The 16,079-nt window shown below is 37.3% G+C and overlaps 1 protein-coding gene across 5 annotated transcripts in view; it reads left to right on the plus strand.

Annotated features, from left to right (window-relative positions):
* PHF14 (PHD finger protein 14) overlaps positions 1-16,079 on the plus strand; it is a 238,970-nt gene that overhangs the window by 187,555 nt on the left and 35,336 nt on the right. For 2 of the 5 annotated variants that reach the window (XM_069586621.1, XM_069586623.1), the window contains 2 exons: positions 7,287-7,338; positions 7,856-8,057. The exons of 1 other annotated variant lie outside the window; for it this stretch is intronic. In XM_069586621.1, coding sequence (XP_069442722.1) covers positions 7,287-7,306 — 20 coding nt within the window. In that variant the 3' untranslated portion in view covers positions 7,307-7,338; positions 7,856-8,057. Of the gene's footprint in view, positions 1-7,286; positions 7,339-7,855; positions 8,058-16,079 lie in introns of those variants that run through there. 2 more of the 5 variants (XM_069586622.1, XM_069586620.1) reach the window with 1 other exon arrangement.

Raw genomic sequence — 16,079 nt, forward strand, 5'->3', positions numbered from 1 at the left:
ATGTATTTGTTAGAGCAGGTCAGGGTTTCCCTGGTGGCTCAGACAGTAAATAATCCACCTGCAGTGCAGGAGACCTGGGTTCGATCCATGGGTTGGAAAGATCCCCTGGAGAAGGACATGGCAAACCACTTCATTATTCTTGCCAGGAGAATCCCAATGGACACAATCCTGGTGGGCTGCAGTCCATGGGATCACAAAGAGTCAGACATGACTGAGTGACTCTCTCTCTCTCTCTCCCTCCCTCCCTCCCTCCCTCCCTCCCTCTCTCTCTCTCTCTCTCTCTCTCACACACACACACACACACACACACACACACACACACAGCAGGTGAGTTCCACATCCCTCTACTCTGCCATCTTGATCTTTAATATTATATATGTTAAAGATATAACACCAAAAATCCTTTTAATATTTTATATGTAAAATACCTTTTAAATCTATGTTGCATTAAACTCATCATATTGTAAAGGATAAACAAAATGCAGTCACATATTACTGAAGAGGTCACTTCTTCCACAATGGCCAATTCTAATATCAATGGTTATTGCTTATATTAATAAATATAAATATGCTACATACAAGTATTTTCCAGCTTGTATAAGGAACTCATTTATTGCTGAATAATTTCCAATCATAAAACAGTGCATGTATGACTGAAAATTTTAATGAGTCAGTCACTGATTTTTATACAACCTAGAAATTTCTTAGCTGTGGAACTATGATTTTACTGGTGAGCTTGTTTACCTCAAACATTTTTAGACATTTGTTTTGCCTCATTTTGGCTTGATGAAATTTAATCTTGTATGTGTATGTTTAGGACAGAAAAAAATCAAACAACATAAATTTAGAAATGTCTCTTCTCGTTGAATACCTGTGGGAAAAGTAAAAATTCGTATGTATTATCTTTAAATATTAGCACATTTAGGATTTTTGTAATGTTACATTTAGTGAATAATAGATGATTTATGCAAAAAATACTTTCTGAAGAGCCTCTTAAAATGTTATATCTTAATATAACATAAACTTTTAATTCATATACACTGGATTTGTTCTCGTTTGAAAATATATTGCCCCATTATAGAATTTGATTTCTAGTGTATACTTCTAAGCTTATTTCCTAGATATGAGAAGCCTACCAAAGAAGGAAAATTTATCTTAAGATCATAAGTTCTGCAGGGGTTATCAAATATATGCCTTATATAAGAACTCATCTGTCAGAGAAGAAAAGAATATGATTAAATTTTCTAGGCCCAGCAGGTTTGCAACCTGCTAAATACCTAAAACTTCAAAGTTGTGCTTTTATTTTCATGTTTATGGGAAGATACAAGCTTATAGAATTAAGTTTATGCTCATTAAGTGTCTGCCCTAACTAACACTTAACCATCCATCATTCATTTTCCTTTTTTTAATTCAATTTTGCCAGACTCTTATCTTGCACTTACTGTTTTCCATTCCCTTTTAATATGCCCTCCCCAGATGGTTGACCAATCCTTAGGGCCTTTCTTCCCAGGTCACAGAAATTCTCTGGATCTCAAATCATAAATGGGAAATCTAAAGCCTTATTTTTAACTATCCCATTTCCATGCCATCAAAAAACAACACAAGGAAGTTAAAGGTAACAAGAGAAACTAAACATTTAGAAGTGCAAACCTACTCAACTAAAGATTTAGAAGGGCAAACTTACTCAACTAGATCTCCAGAATCACAAATGGAGAGATATGATTGCTAATAAATGAAATAAATGAGATATGGAATTCATATATACTCATACATGAAATTAGGAATTTATTACCATCCCTTTGGGGCTTCCCAGGTGGCACAGGGTTAAAGAATTCACCTGCCAGTGCAGGAGACACAGGTTTGATCCCTGGGTCAGGAAGGTCCCCTGGAGTAGCAAATGGCAAACCTCTCCAGTATTCTTACCTGGAAAACTCCATGGACAGAGCTTGGAGAGCTACAATCCATGGGGTTGCAGAGTCGGACGTGACTGAGCACTCATTGTCCTTTTATGTATGTATTATACTTGCTACTAACATAAAGCCCATGATTTTGTAATATTAGATAATATTACAATATTAGACAATATTTAACTACCTTTTGTTGAATCACTAAGTAGAGAAAAAAGGTAAAAATTTATAAAATAGCTCCATCTTATTTAGCAGCATTTATGTTTGAGCTAGGTTCACTAAGAACTTCCCAGGTTACTGTAATTTCACAGTGTAGCCCTAGACTTTCTAATTAAATATGCAACTTCTGTCATAAGAAAAAAACCTCTTTTGCTTTTTACTGTAAATTTAATTAAGCATTTCTTGTAAGTTCATTTCAGTATCTTTATCACGGCCCACTAAAGTTGGGATTCAGTTGTAAAATGGTAGACTAATTGCCTTTTGTATTAAATGAAATAAGAATCTCAAATATGCAATGTCAGGAAATTTAATTGTGGTCTTCAATTGCTTATTCAGTGCATTGGAAAACTGAATGCCAGAAGTACAGAAAAAAAGGCCAAAGGTTATTAAATGTAGCACATCACACACATTTTGCACTTTACTTAATGATCCAAGTGTTTATTGCCATGAAGTAAATGCACCATTTAAAGAATTATGGTGGAATTGTAAAACGTTAAAAACTAATTAATTTTAGTCTGAAGCATGCAGCATGCTCGTTTTTGCCTAAAACATTTTCATTATCATCAACATTTTTTCAGTTATTAAGATAAATTTTTCCTATTGTGCAGCACTAGCTTATTTTCAGTATTAAAAGCACAGTCTTAAATGCTGTTGAGAGTTACATCTGGTATGTTTTAAATGAGTAAAAGAGTAATTTTTGACCACAGATTAGAGTATATTATATATTGCTTTTCTATATTAACAGGTTAAGTGGGTTTTCATATTTTTTACTGGAAGCTGCATATATACTGCAGTTTTGAAAGGATCATAGTTAAAGCATACAGATAATTTCAACTATTAATTTGAATCTGATTATAGGAACTCTTCTGATTAAAGGAATATTTAAAATCTAAAGAAAATATCATAAGGAAATAGAAATATTTTAGTGCTTAGTTGTACTTTCTCACTTTATTTTACTGTTCCCACCATATGTCTTTTTGTCTGCTGCTATAAAATTAAAACAGCTGACATCATTCTCTTTGAAAACAGTCTCCCATTATGCTTCCTTATTTCTGGAGATAAAGCTTATATTTTCTGACTGTGAAAGTGATCTGTACTCAGAGTACAAATGTAAGAAAAATGCCTGGAAGCACAAACAAGAAAATAAAAAATTAATAGCATCATCATAATAAACAGTTGAGGTACTTAAGAAAGGAATTTTAAGTACAAAAATGGAAAGCAAAAACAATTTATTTTAGCTGTATATTTTCAATGTAGAGGCTAAAGTAACCTTGAATTTTCTTTTACATAAAATCTTTGTGCATAAATCACCCTTACTTTGAATTTAGAAAACTTTCATCAAGTATTCATTTCTATTTTGTTTTTTAAATCTTTTTTTTAATTTTAAAATAATTTTAGACTTACCAAAACTTAGGGGTTTCCCTGGTGGCTCAGAGGGTAAAGCATCTGCCCACAATGCGGGAGACCTGGGTTCGATCCCTGGGTTGGGAAGATCCCCTGGAGAAGAAAATGGCCAACCCACTCCAGTAATTTTGCCTGGAGAATCCCATGGACAGAGGAGCCTGGTAGGCTACAGTCCATGAGGTCACAAAGAGTCAGACACGGCTGAAAGACTTCACTTTTACTTTCAAAAGTAGCAGAAATAGCACAGATAACTCCCATTTGCCCTTCATCCAGCTTCCTATAGTGTTATCTTCTACTGTTCAATTCTGTTATAGAGCATTTATCTGATGTTTTCTTATTAGATTAGGTTCATGCATTGCTGGGAAGGATACCACAAATCAGAATTAACATGCCCTTTGTAAAGCATCTTACCAAAGGGTTGATGTTAATATGCCTTACTGGTAATGTTAAGCCTAATCATTTGGTTAAGGTAGTGTTTGACAGATTTCTCTACTCTAAAGGTACTCATAAAGTCATCTTTAAAAATGAAATAATGGAGAAAGTTTGTCCCTTTGTATAATGCAACCTTTAAAAGAAATCATTTAAAACTTGACAGTCTGTAGGGTAAATACAGAGTCATCTTTGTTCATAGACTATAATTTATCTATAATAGTCTAGATACTACCTGAGCATTAAGAAGTCCAGCTGCTAAAATAATTGCTGTTTGTTTGGAATTGGTTACCTCAAGAGAAAGGAAAAGTGGGATGGATAGGTTTTATTGACATTAATTCTTTCAACTATTTTGAGAGCAAAGTCAAATTTGTAAATAAAGGGAAATAGAAAGCCACCTCTTCCAAACTGATGCTGCAAGCTGAGTGGTATTTAAAGACTCTTTTGGGTTTTATGGGATCTAGTTTAGATGGAAAATGGCACTGTTTTTACTTACTTTCTGTTTGAATGACTCTTTTAGTCTCATGTTGCCACCTGGAGTCCATAATTACATGGTCCACGTGTGCCTAGAAATTATCATTCTCCTCACTCCAGCAATGCTGTCAGTGTACAAGGAGCAGGGAGGCCAAGGAATCACGTGTAATGATTTGGCATTACGAGTGTTACTGTTACGTGTGTGTATTCCTGAAATTCCGCATGTAACAGCAGATCTGCAAGGTTGCTATAATCATATGCTTTCTGGAGTATAAATTAACAGGCTTAAACATTAAGAGGTAAACCTGTCTACTTCCCAGTAGCCCCAAAGGGTACATTTTCTTGTTGGCTGCTTCAGAATACTTCATGAAACAAATGTCAAACTTGTCAGGGCTGTCACTAAGAAAATGATCCTTGTAGCAAGGGTCTTCTTTCACTGGGAAACAAACAGATGTCTTGTCTTAGAAAAGAGTGACAAAACCTGCCATCTATCAGAAGAAATTTTTGCCAGCCTTTATTAATCCAGTAGCGAAGAAATACTTCGGTAAAAGAGCTTCCTTTCTTTGTAGTTTCATTCATTATGCAGTCATTAGTGAATGATATTTGATTCGCTGCCTGAACTATTTTAATGATTTTATTAATTTTGAACTGTTTATAAAGTTCTTATAAAAATTGACAATGTAACGTTAGAAATACAAGTTAGCACTTCTGGAAAAAAAAACAACAGGACAACTTCTAAAATCGTTTCTGGAGTTTTATTATATCTAATTCCGATGTTTTCTTTATGTTGATTAAAATCTATTGCTGTTTTATTATTTTGGTGATACTATACAATAGCAATTATGTTGTGTGGGACTCTTATCAGTGGGACTAAATGCCTTCTCTATACTTCCATAATCCTTTTCTATATCCAGATTACAGCTATTTTTATGCAGAGGAAGAAGAAATTGTATCTTTCTAACTTACATAAATAGTTTAAAGGCATAGAAAGACAAGATATTTTAAGACATCCTCTCATCATAAGAAACTTTTGTACCTGTCCTGAACAGAAGGTACTATTAGAATAGACATGCATTTATTAGCTGTACTTTATTACTAAGAAAAATTCAACAAAAAGAGTGACATTATATAGTGAAAGTGACGTTGCTCAGTCGTGTCGGACTCTTTGCGACCCCATAGACTATAGCCTACCATGCTCCTCCATCCATGGGATTTTCCAGGCAAGAGTACTGGAGTGGGTTGCCATTTATGGGAATAAATATTATAGATAATTCTGAGTTCTCAGGGAAAAACTAGTTGTTAAAACTAGTTGTTAAACTAGTAAGTCATATTGCTGTGGGGACTTACTAGACCGTTCACATGATAAAAGCTCCATTTTTTTTTTTTTTTCAAAACTTAAAGACTATGAATTTGGTAAAGGCAATTTTGTCTAATGTTGCTTCAAACATTTTTGCTTATTCCTGTTTTCAGTACTGTTTTAGTAAACTCAGAAGTGTAACCACTGGATAAGGAAGGATATTTTGCTTTTCCAAAGCACACACCTCTTATTCATTCTTTATCCCAGTATTTAAAATAGTTCAGGAAACGTTTATTGAACTCCACCTAGATACTAAATATGCCCTGTTAGATGGTAGGAATATAAGATAAAAAAGATAAAACCTTGCCTTGAGCAACATATAGACACATTCAGTCCTACCTAATAAAATCTTGCCACCTTTACCTGCTGATGTAACACTTTCTGTCAGTGTTTCACCAGAAGACAGTGGAAAATATGGAATAGGATTTGGTTTTTATTAGGTTATGATTAAAATGTAATCTCTGTTTGAGTTAAAGTGTTGAGTTAAAGTGGAAACTGCATGCGTGTGCTAAGTTGCTTCAATCGTTTTTGGACTTTGTGACCCTATGGACTGTAGCTTGCCAGGCTCTTCAGTTGATGGGATTCTCCAGGCAAGAATACTGGAGTGAGGTTACCATGCCCTCCTTCAGAGGATCTTCCCAACCCAGGGATCAAATTCGCAGTTCCTGCGGCTCCTGCATTTCAGGCAGATTCTTTACTACTGGGAAGCCAGCCACCAGGGAAACCCCAAAACTATCTGTTCATTAACAGATTTTAATAGTCGATTCAACATTATATCTCTATTCAGTAGAGAAAATTTGAAAAAAAAACAACACTCAGTGGTTGTTATACGTAGAAAAATATATTAAAATTACATTGCCAAAATTGATATTCAGAACGCCATCCTCTTATCTATAATTATTCAGGCTGACTGATAATATTGATAGCCGTAGAAAAGTTAAATCACAGTTGCTGTTGAAGTTTAGAGACAGTGTCTATAAAGGAACCTTTCTCCACCTTAATATTTATGGGCAAGGATGTGGTTTTTCATGGAAAACATAGATATATATACACACATCTTGATTTGCATTTACTTAATAAAGTCAGTTTACTAACCAAAGCTCAGTAATTATTTAATTGAATTTGGTTTTATAAGAAGATAAAGAGATACAGGGTTATGTGTTTGGTGATACTGCTGTAATTACTGTTTCCCAGAGATGCTTAAGAAATTAAGATATTCATACTTTAACTCGTAAAGAGTTAGACAATGCTTTTTACTTCAGTTAATAAAAATGAAAGGCCTTTCAGGAATAATAGGAAAGCAAGACTGCTTTGTACTTGGGTGTTAAAGAACATAGATGATGAGTTGGATTATAAAATGTAAGGTGACGTATTTTTCCAGATTCTCATTCATTTATACTTTGGAGGTCACCATCTACTATTGAACACAAGATGTATTTCATTCCTATGGAAGCAGACATTATGATGTCACTTTATTTATTCACCATGTTCCACAGGAGCCTGCTATGAATTATGAAGCCACTACTCAGAGTTGAAACTGTAGAAGATGTAAGCATTCTGTTGCCTGACGTGCCCATTTTAGAGTTTCCTATTTTAGAGCTGACTGATTTTCAGATAACATATGGTGGTCCAGGTAATTGGGAAATTGGCAGACTTGTCAAGAAAGTCTGCTGGATGAGACAAAAATGCCAATGTGCATAAAGTGTCTCAGAAGTTACATTTACTTTTTATTTAATCAAATAGTGAAGTAAAAATATCTGATTGACCCCGAAAAAGGATGCTTTTTAGTGGCAAGTGTTTCCAAAAGTAATTTTTAGGTCATTGATAAAATACGTTGCTTTTAAAAATATATAGAAAAGTTGAGTCAACATGTAGTATAAAACAGCACCCACTGTAAATATTTAAATGTTATATAATTGTGCCATTTTGTTTATAGCCTCTTCCCTAGTATTACTGAAATCATGATAGTTAATTCTTCAGAGAAATGAAGTTAAAGTGTATGAAGTATAAGTGATTAAATGCTCTAAGGTTTGTATTTTGATGTTTTCTCAAATTTATTTCACAGGAAGATGAAAATGAAGCTGAAAGAAAACATATATCTCAGGAGCTCAGCGTGGAACAGAAAAATTCAAAGAAATAAAGAATTTTCTGTAGTGTTTTGAGAAGTTTGCAACTTATGTAGTAGCAGATGAAATTTCTAATTGTAAAGTGTTAAACTGTAAAATCTAATTTGCAAAATGTTCACAATAAAGTCATTGAAAATGAAATGGGAGCTTGCATTTGGAATTTGTATGCTTTTTTAGAGCAATTTAAACATTTGTATAAAAGACCTTTAAAATATTTTTTTTAGTTCTCTACTGAAATTTGAGAATAGAGACAGAATTTCCTCTTATCTGTAACCCAATTGTTATCATGTGAATGACCAAAAAAAAACAAACTCTGAAAGTCTTTTTTTTTTTTTTTTTTTCGCTTGCAAGTCTGCGTTGTCTTCTTCAGGAACCTTAATAGAATTCCAATTATTAATAGAAAGAAATCCAACATAGTTCAAAAATGAACAGGAAATGTTTGCATGTAAAAACTCTGAAAGCCAGCAAGTGCCACGGGATGAAATATTGTTTTCTGATTTCATCAACTTATACATCACATAATATTCTGGGATTGCAGGTAAAGGCTGAAAAGAAATGGTTATTTAACATTCTCTGTGACAGAAGTAGCACCATGATTTTTAATTGATATATTTACTAAGGATCTGGAGAAGGCAATGGCAACCCACTCCAATACTCTTGCCTGGAGGGTCCCATGGACGGAAGAGCCTGGTAGGCTGCAGTCCATGGGGTCACTAAGAGTCTGACATGACTGAGCGACTTCACTTTCACTTTTCACTTTCATGCATTGGAGAAGGAAATGGCAACCCACTCGAGTGTTCTTGCCTGGAGAATCCCAGGGACGGAGGAGCCTGGTGGGCTGCTGTCTATGGGGTCGCACAGAGTAGGACACGACTGAAGCGACTTAGTAGCAGCAGCAAGGACTTAGTATGTTCTAGGCCCTACACATTTTTTCTGGACATTTGTTCCCTACTTGTGTTTCTTTGGCTTAGGAGTTTTCTAAAATTCCTTTCATTCCTATCTTTATCAGAGTTCTCAGTAACCAGACATTTTACTTTTCCTGATTCTAATTCCTAAGCTATCATCTGCCAACCTCAGCAGGAGGAACAAATCTACTTGCTATTTGCAGACCCAAATGTTTTTAGCAGATGACTTTGTCTGATTGTTTGAAGCAGAGTTTCTTAAAATGAGAGGCAAAACTTTGGAAAGCTTATAAGAACATGCCAGGACACACTTCTTCCCTGTGAGAATGGAGTCTGTGTATTGTACTTACCCTGGAGCGATGTGTATTGTACTTACCCTGTACTTACCCTATAGCAGACCAAAGTGCGGAAAACTGCAAGTAGGCAAGATAGAAAATTCACTGATGTATATAACCTCAAACAATGGATATCAGGAAAACAGCTCTATCTCAGACTGGACTCCCTGGGTGGTGAATTCTGAAGCAGACTTTGAGCCAAAGAAAAGCCTGAGAAGGCATGTCAGAGTCTGAAGAGGGCCTTTGGAATAAGCAAATGTAAAGATAATTTGACTCCTCCTTTTTTTTCTCTGTTTTTGGATTACATATTAGTCTATGTCAAAATAACCCATATTCACTTAGATTGGAATTACATTAGTGGTGTCATTTTTGAAAAGAAGCAATAGTACATGATTCCTATCATCATGATCATTTATTACATTGATTGTGCTATAGATAGTATGCTAAACAGTATTTTTTTATACCACTAATAAACACTATTAAAAGATAGTTATTACTTTTTCGCTTTACCAATGATAAGTTTGAGGCTTAGGGGGAATAAATTAACCAAGGTTATATTACTTGTAGTTGGCAGAGGAAAACTTCAAACCCAAGGAGTCTCACCCCAGAATACCACATTTAATCATTGTGAAATACCTATTAACATCATATCTCTTTCAGTTCACTATCATTCCCCCAAAACATGCAGTCTTTCTTTTTAGCATCTTCTTTACCACCTGCTATGTCCTGTTTAATTATTTTTCTTCTTAACCATGCTTAATTCAGTTTGCAAACTTTGACTTCAGTGAAATAAGTGAAATAATTCACTACAAGCCCACTTCCCCTAAAACATGAAAAACCTGCTTTATATTTTCTACACTGAATTATGGTAGAACAACAACTGTGAGAGCATCTTACTGCTTCTCACCAATTTTTCAGTAATTTTTGGCCATATTTTTTCAGTAAACTAGTTAATAGTGTACTGTCATCTCATCTCGTAATACTTACATTTCTAAAATAAGTTGTTGAGTGTGAGAATCTCAGGGACACTCAGCTATTCAACAGGCACATTAAATATATTTAAGTGAAACCTTTAACCATTTAAAACTCCAATTTTCCATTATAGAAATATTCTGAAATATTTGTATACCCCTTGGCTTATGGACAATGTGTAATAAAGTAAATCACTATAAATTTATTTAGGGAAATTTTGCCATATGAATTTTATCAAAATTTTTAGGGTTTATACATTTATGCCATAAATATATACACATAAATCTTGTTATAATGCTAAAAGATTGTCCACATTATATGACTGATTAACCTGGTCATTGTATTTAAATCAAATTTTACATATTATGTATTGTTTCATAGAGCATATAACTTGTACTAGCTCAGGTTGCCATAACATACCTCAGGCTCAGTTTAATTCAGTTCAGTCGCTGAGTTGTGTCTGACTGTTTGCTACCCCATGGACTAACTGCTGCATACCAGGCTTCCCTGTCCATCACCAACTCCCAGAGCTTACTCAAACTCATATCCAGAGTCAGTGATGCCATCCAACCATCTCCTCTGTCATCCCTTTCTCCACCTGCCCTCAATCTTTGCCAACATCAGGGTCTTTTCAAAAGAGTCAGTTCTTCACATCAGGAGGCCAAAGTATTGGAGTTTCATCTTCAGCATCAGTCCTTCCAATGAATATTCAAGACTGGACTCCTTTAGGACGGACTGGTTGGATCTCCTTGCAGTCCATGGGACTCTCAAGAGTCTTCTCCAACACCACAGTTCAAAAGCATCAACTCTTCGGAGCTCAGCTTTCTTTATAATAAAACTCTCACATCCATATGTGACTACTGGAAAAACCATAGCTTTGACAAGATGGATCTTTGTTGGCAAGTAAAGTCTCTGCTTTTTAATATGCTGTCCAGGTTGATCATAGCTTTTCTTCTAAGGAGCAAGCGTCTTTTAATTTCATGGCTGCAGTCACAATCTGCAGTGATTTTGGAGTCCCCCTAAAATAAAATCGCTCACTGTTTCCACCCATCTATTTGCCATGAAGTGATGAGAACTGATGCCATGATCTTTAGTTTTCTGAATGTTGAGTTTTAAGCCAACTTTTTCACTCTCCTCTTTCACTTTTATCAAGAGGCTCTTTAGTTCTTCATTTTCTGCCATAAGGGTGGTGTTATCTGCATATCTGAGGTTATTGATATTTCTCCTGGCAATCTTGATTCCAGCTTATGCTTCCTCCAGCCCAGCATTTCTCATGATGTACTCTGCATATAAGTTAAATAATCAGGGTGACAATATACAGCCTTGATATACATCCTTTCCCGATTTGGAACAAGCCTGCTTTTCCATGTCCAGTTCTAACTGTTGCTTCTTGACCTGCTTACAGATTTTTTAGGAGGCGGGTCAAGTGGTCTGGTATTCCCATCTCTTGAAGAATTTTCCACAGTTTGTTGTGATCCACACAGTCAAAGGTTTGGCATAGTCAATAAAGCAGAAATAGATGTTTTTCTAGAACTCTTGCTTTTTCAATGATCCAGCAGATGTTGGCAATTTGATCTCTAGTTCCTCCTGCCTTTTCTAAATCCAGCTTGAACATCTGGAAGTTCACGGTTCACGTATTGCTAAAGCCTGGCTTGGAGAATTTTCAGCATTACTTTACTGGCATGTGAGATGAGTGCAATTGTGCAGTAGTTTGAGCATTCTTTGGCATTGCCGTTCTTTGGGATTGGAATGAAAACTGATATTTTCCAGTCCTGTAGTCACTGGTGAGTTTTCCAAATTTGCTGGCATATTGAGTGCAACACTTTCACAGCATCATTTTTCAGGATTTTAAATAACTGGAATTTCATTACCTCCACGAACTTTGTTTGTAGTGATGTTTCCTGAGGCCCCTTCACTTCACATTCCAGGATGTCTGGCTCATGGTAAGTGACCACACCATTATGATTATCTGGGTCATCAAGATCTTTTTTGTAGAGTTCTTCTACATATTCTTACCACCTCTTCTTAATAGCTTCTGCTAGGTTGATACCATTTCTGTCCTTTATTGTGCCCATCTTAGCATGAAAAATTCCTTTAGTATCTCTAATTTTCTTGAAAAGAACTCTAGTCTTTCCCACTCTATTGTTTTCCTCTATTTCTTTGCATTGATCACTGAGGAAGGCTTTCTTTTCTTTCCTTGCTATTCTTTGGAACTCTGCATTCAAATGAGTATATCTTTGCTTTCCTCCTTTGCCTTCTGCTTCTCTTCTTTTCATAGCTGTTTGTAAGGCCTCCTCAGACAACCATTTTGCCGTTTTGCATTTCTTTTTCTTGAGGATGGTCTTGATTACTGCCCCAGCAAGAGAAAAGCCCAAGCAAAATGGTAGGAGGGGAAAAATCATATTTAGAATCAAACCCCATACCCACCAGAGATATTCAGAGGGCTCAAACATACACTGCACCAGGACCCAGAGACCCCCCAGAGACTGAGACAGAACTGTGTTTGGGTTTTTCCTGAGGAGGTACAGGTCAGCAGTGGACTGCTGCAGGGGCAGCAGCTCTGAGTGTAGTAGACTTGGGTATGGCATAAGCCCTCTTACAGGAGGTTTCACCATTAATCCACCATAGAGCTGCCAGAACTTACACAGGACTGGGGAAACAGACTCTGGAAGGGCACAAACAGAACCTTGTGTGCACCAGGACCCAGGAGAAAGGAGCAATGACCCCAAGAGACTGACCCAGACTTGCCCGTGAGTGTCCAGGAGTCTCTAGAGGTGTTGGTTGCTGTCCAGGAGTCTCTAGAGGTGAGGGTTGCAGTGGCCTGCTACAGGGTTGGGGGCACTGAGTGTAGCAGTGCATGCATGGATCCCTTTGAAGGAGGTTGCCATTATCTTCATTACCTCCACCACAGTTTAGCCAAAGAACACGGAGGGAACACAGCCCTGCCCATCAACAGAAAATTGGATTAAAGATTTACTAAGCATGGCCCCACCCATCAGAACAAGACCCAGTTTCCCCCTCAGTCAGTCTGTCCCATCAGGAAGCTTCCCTAAGCCTCTTATCCTTCATCAGAGGGCAAACAGACTGAAAACCAGAATCACAGAAAACTAACCAATGTGATCACAGGCACCACAGCCTTATCTAACTCAATGAAACTATGAGCCATGTTGTGTAGGGCCACCCAAGGTGGACGGGTCATGGTGGGGAGTTCTGACAAAACATGGTCCACTGGAGAAGGGAATGGCAAACCACTTCAGTATGAAAAGGCAAAAGGATAGGACACTGAAAGATGAACTGCCCAGGTCAGTAGGTGCCCCGTATGCTAGTGGAGATCAGTGGAGACACAACTCCAGAAAGAATAAAGAGATGGAGCCAAAGCAAAAACGACACCCAGTTGTGGATGTGACTGGTGATGTAAGTAAAATCTGATGATGTAAAGAGCAATATTGCAAAATAACCTGGAATGTTAGGTCCATGAATCAAGGCAAATTGGAAATGGTCAAACAGGAGATGGCAAGATTGAACATCGACATTTTAGGGACCAGCAAACTAAAATGTACTGGAATGGGTGAATTTAACTCCGATGGCCATTATATCTACTACCGTGGGCAAGAATCCCTTAGAAGAAATGGAGTAGCCATCATACTCAACAAAAGAGTCTGAAATGCAGTACTTGAATGCAATCTCAAAAATGACAGAATAATCTCTGTTCATTTCCAAGGCAAACCATTCAATATCACAGCAATCCAAGTCTGTGCCCCAACCAGTAATGCAGAAGAAGATGAAGTTGAACAGTTTTATGAAGACCTACAAGTCCTTCTAGAACTAACACCCAAAAAAGATGTCCTTTTCATTAGAGGGGACTGGAATGCAAAAGTAGGAAGTCAAGAAATACCTGCAGTAATGGGAAAATTTGGCCTTGGAGTACAGAATGAAGCAGGTCAAAGGCTAACAGAGTTTTGCCAAGAGAACACACTGGTCATAGCAAACACTCTCTTCCAACAACTCAAGAGAAGACTCAACACATGTACATCACCAGATAGTCAATACCGAAATCAGATTATTATATTCATTGCAGCCAAAAATGGAGAAGCTCTATACAGTCAGCAAAAACAAGAGCGGGAGCTGACTGTGAGTCAGATCATGAACTCCTTATTGCTGAATTCAGACTTCAGTTGAAGAAAGTATGGAAAACCACTAGACCATTCAGTCAGGTCAGTCGGTTCAGTCGCTCAGTCATATCTGACTCTTTGTGACCCCATGAATCACAGCACGCCAGGCCTCCCTGTCCATCACTAACTCCCGGAGTTCACTCAGACTCACATCCATCGAGTCGGTGATGCCATCCAGCCAGCTCATCCTCTGTCGTCCCCTTCTCCTCTTGCCCCCAATCCCTCCCAGCATCAGAGTCTTTTCCACTGAGTCAACTCTTCCCATGAGGTGGCCAAAGCACTGGAGTTTCAGCTTTAGCATCATTCCTTCCAAAGAAATCCCAGGGTTGATCTTCAGAATGGACTGGTTGGATCTCCTTGCAGTCCAAGGGACTCCCAAGAGTCTTCTCCAACACCACAGTTCAAAAGCATCAATTCTTCAGCGCTCAGCTTTCTTCACAGTCCAACTCTCACATCCATACATGACCACTGGAAAAACCATAACTTTGACTAGACGGACCTTAGTCGGCAAAGTAATGTCTCTCCTTTTGAATATGCTATCTAGGTTGGTCATAACTTTTCTTCCAAGGGGTAAGCGTCTTTTAATTTCATGGCTGCAGTCACCATCTGCAGTGATTTTGGAGCCCACAAAAATAAAGTGGAACACTGTTTCGCCATCTATTTCCCATGAAGTGATGGAACCAGATGCCATGATCTTCGTTTTCTGAATGTTGAGCTTTAAGCCAACTTTTTCACTCTCCTCTTTCACTTTCATCAAGAGGCTTTTTAGTTCCTCTTCACTTTCTGCCATAAGGGTGGTGTCATCTACATATCTGAGATTATTGATATTTCTCCCGGCAATCTTGATTCCAGCTTGTGCTTCCAGCCCAGCGTTTCTCATGATGTAATCTGTATATACGTTAAATAAGCAGGGTGACAATATACAGCCTTGACGTACTCCTTTTCCTATTTGGAACCAGTCTGTTGTTGCATGTCCAGTTCTAACTGTTTCTCAAAAGGTTTCTCAAAAGGCAGGTCAGGTGGTCTGGTATTCCCATCTCTTTCAGAATTTTCCAGTTTCTTGTGATCCACACAGTCAAAGGCTTTGACATAGTCAATAAAGCAGAAATAGATGTTTTTCTGGAACTCTCTTGCTTTTTCAGATGTGACCTAAATCAAATCCCTTACGGTTATACTGTGGAAGTGACAGTAGATTCAAGGTATTAGCTCTGATAGAGTGCCTGAAGAACTATGGATGGAGGTTCATTACATTGCACAGGAGGCAGGTTGGTTTAGCCAACCATACCTCAGGTTTATTGGCTTCAAAACAAGAAATGTATTTTTTTCACAGTTCTGGAGGCTGGAAGTCCCAGATCAGGCTTCTTCAGGTTTAGGGTTCCTCTGAAGACTCTTCCTTGCTTATAAATGGTGTCCTTGCTTCATCCTCACATGGCCTTTTCCTAGGTGAGTACACACAGAAAGGGAGCAGATGAGCTCTCTAATCTCTTCTTAACAGGATACTAATCCTATCAGGTCAGGACTCCCAACTTTATGACCTCATTAACCTTAAATATTTCCTTACTCCAAATACAGCCATTATAGCCATAGTGAGGGCCAGAGCTTCAACATGTGAGTATTCGCTTGGAGGGGGATGGGTGGGAAGAGCACATTCAGTCCATAACACAGTATTTAAATAAGTCCAAACACCTCTGTTATAACAATTCTAGTTATATTAGGGAACACTAGAGTGAAGTCCCAATGTTATGTCTATGGCAATATAGATTGTATATATTTAGGATCCTT

Source organism: Ovis canadensis, chromosome 4 (assembly GCF_042477335.2).
Source record: "Ovis canadensis isolate MfBH-ARS-UI-01 breed Bighorn chromosome 4, ARS-UI_OviCan_v2, whole genome shotgun sequence".
In the NCBI taxonomy this organism is placed as follows: domain Eukaryota; kingdom Metazoa; phylum Chordata; class Mammalia; order Artiodactyla; family Bovidae; genus Ovis; species Ovis canadensis.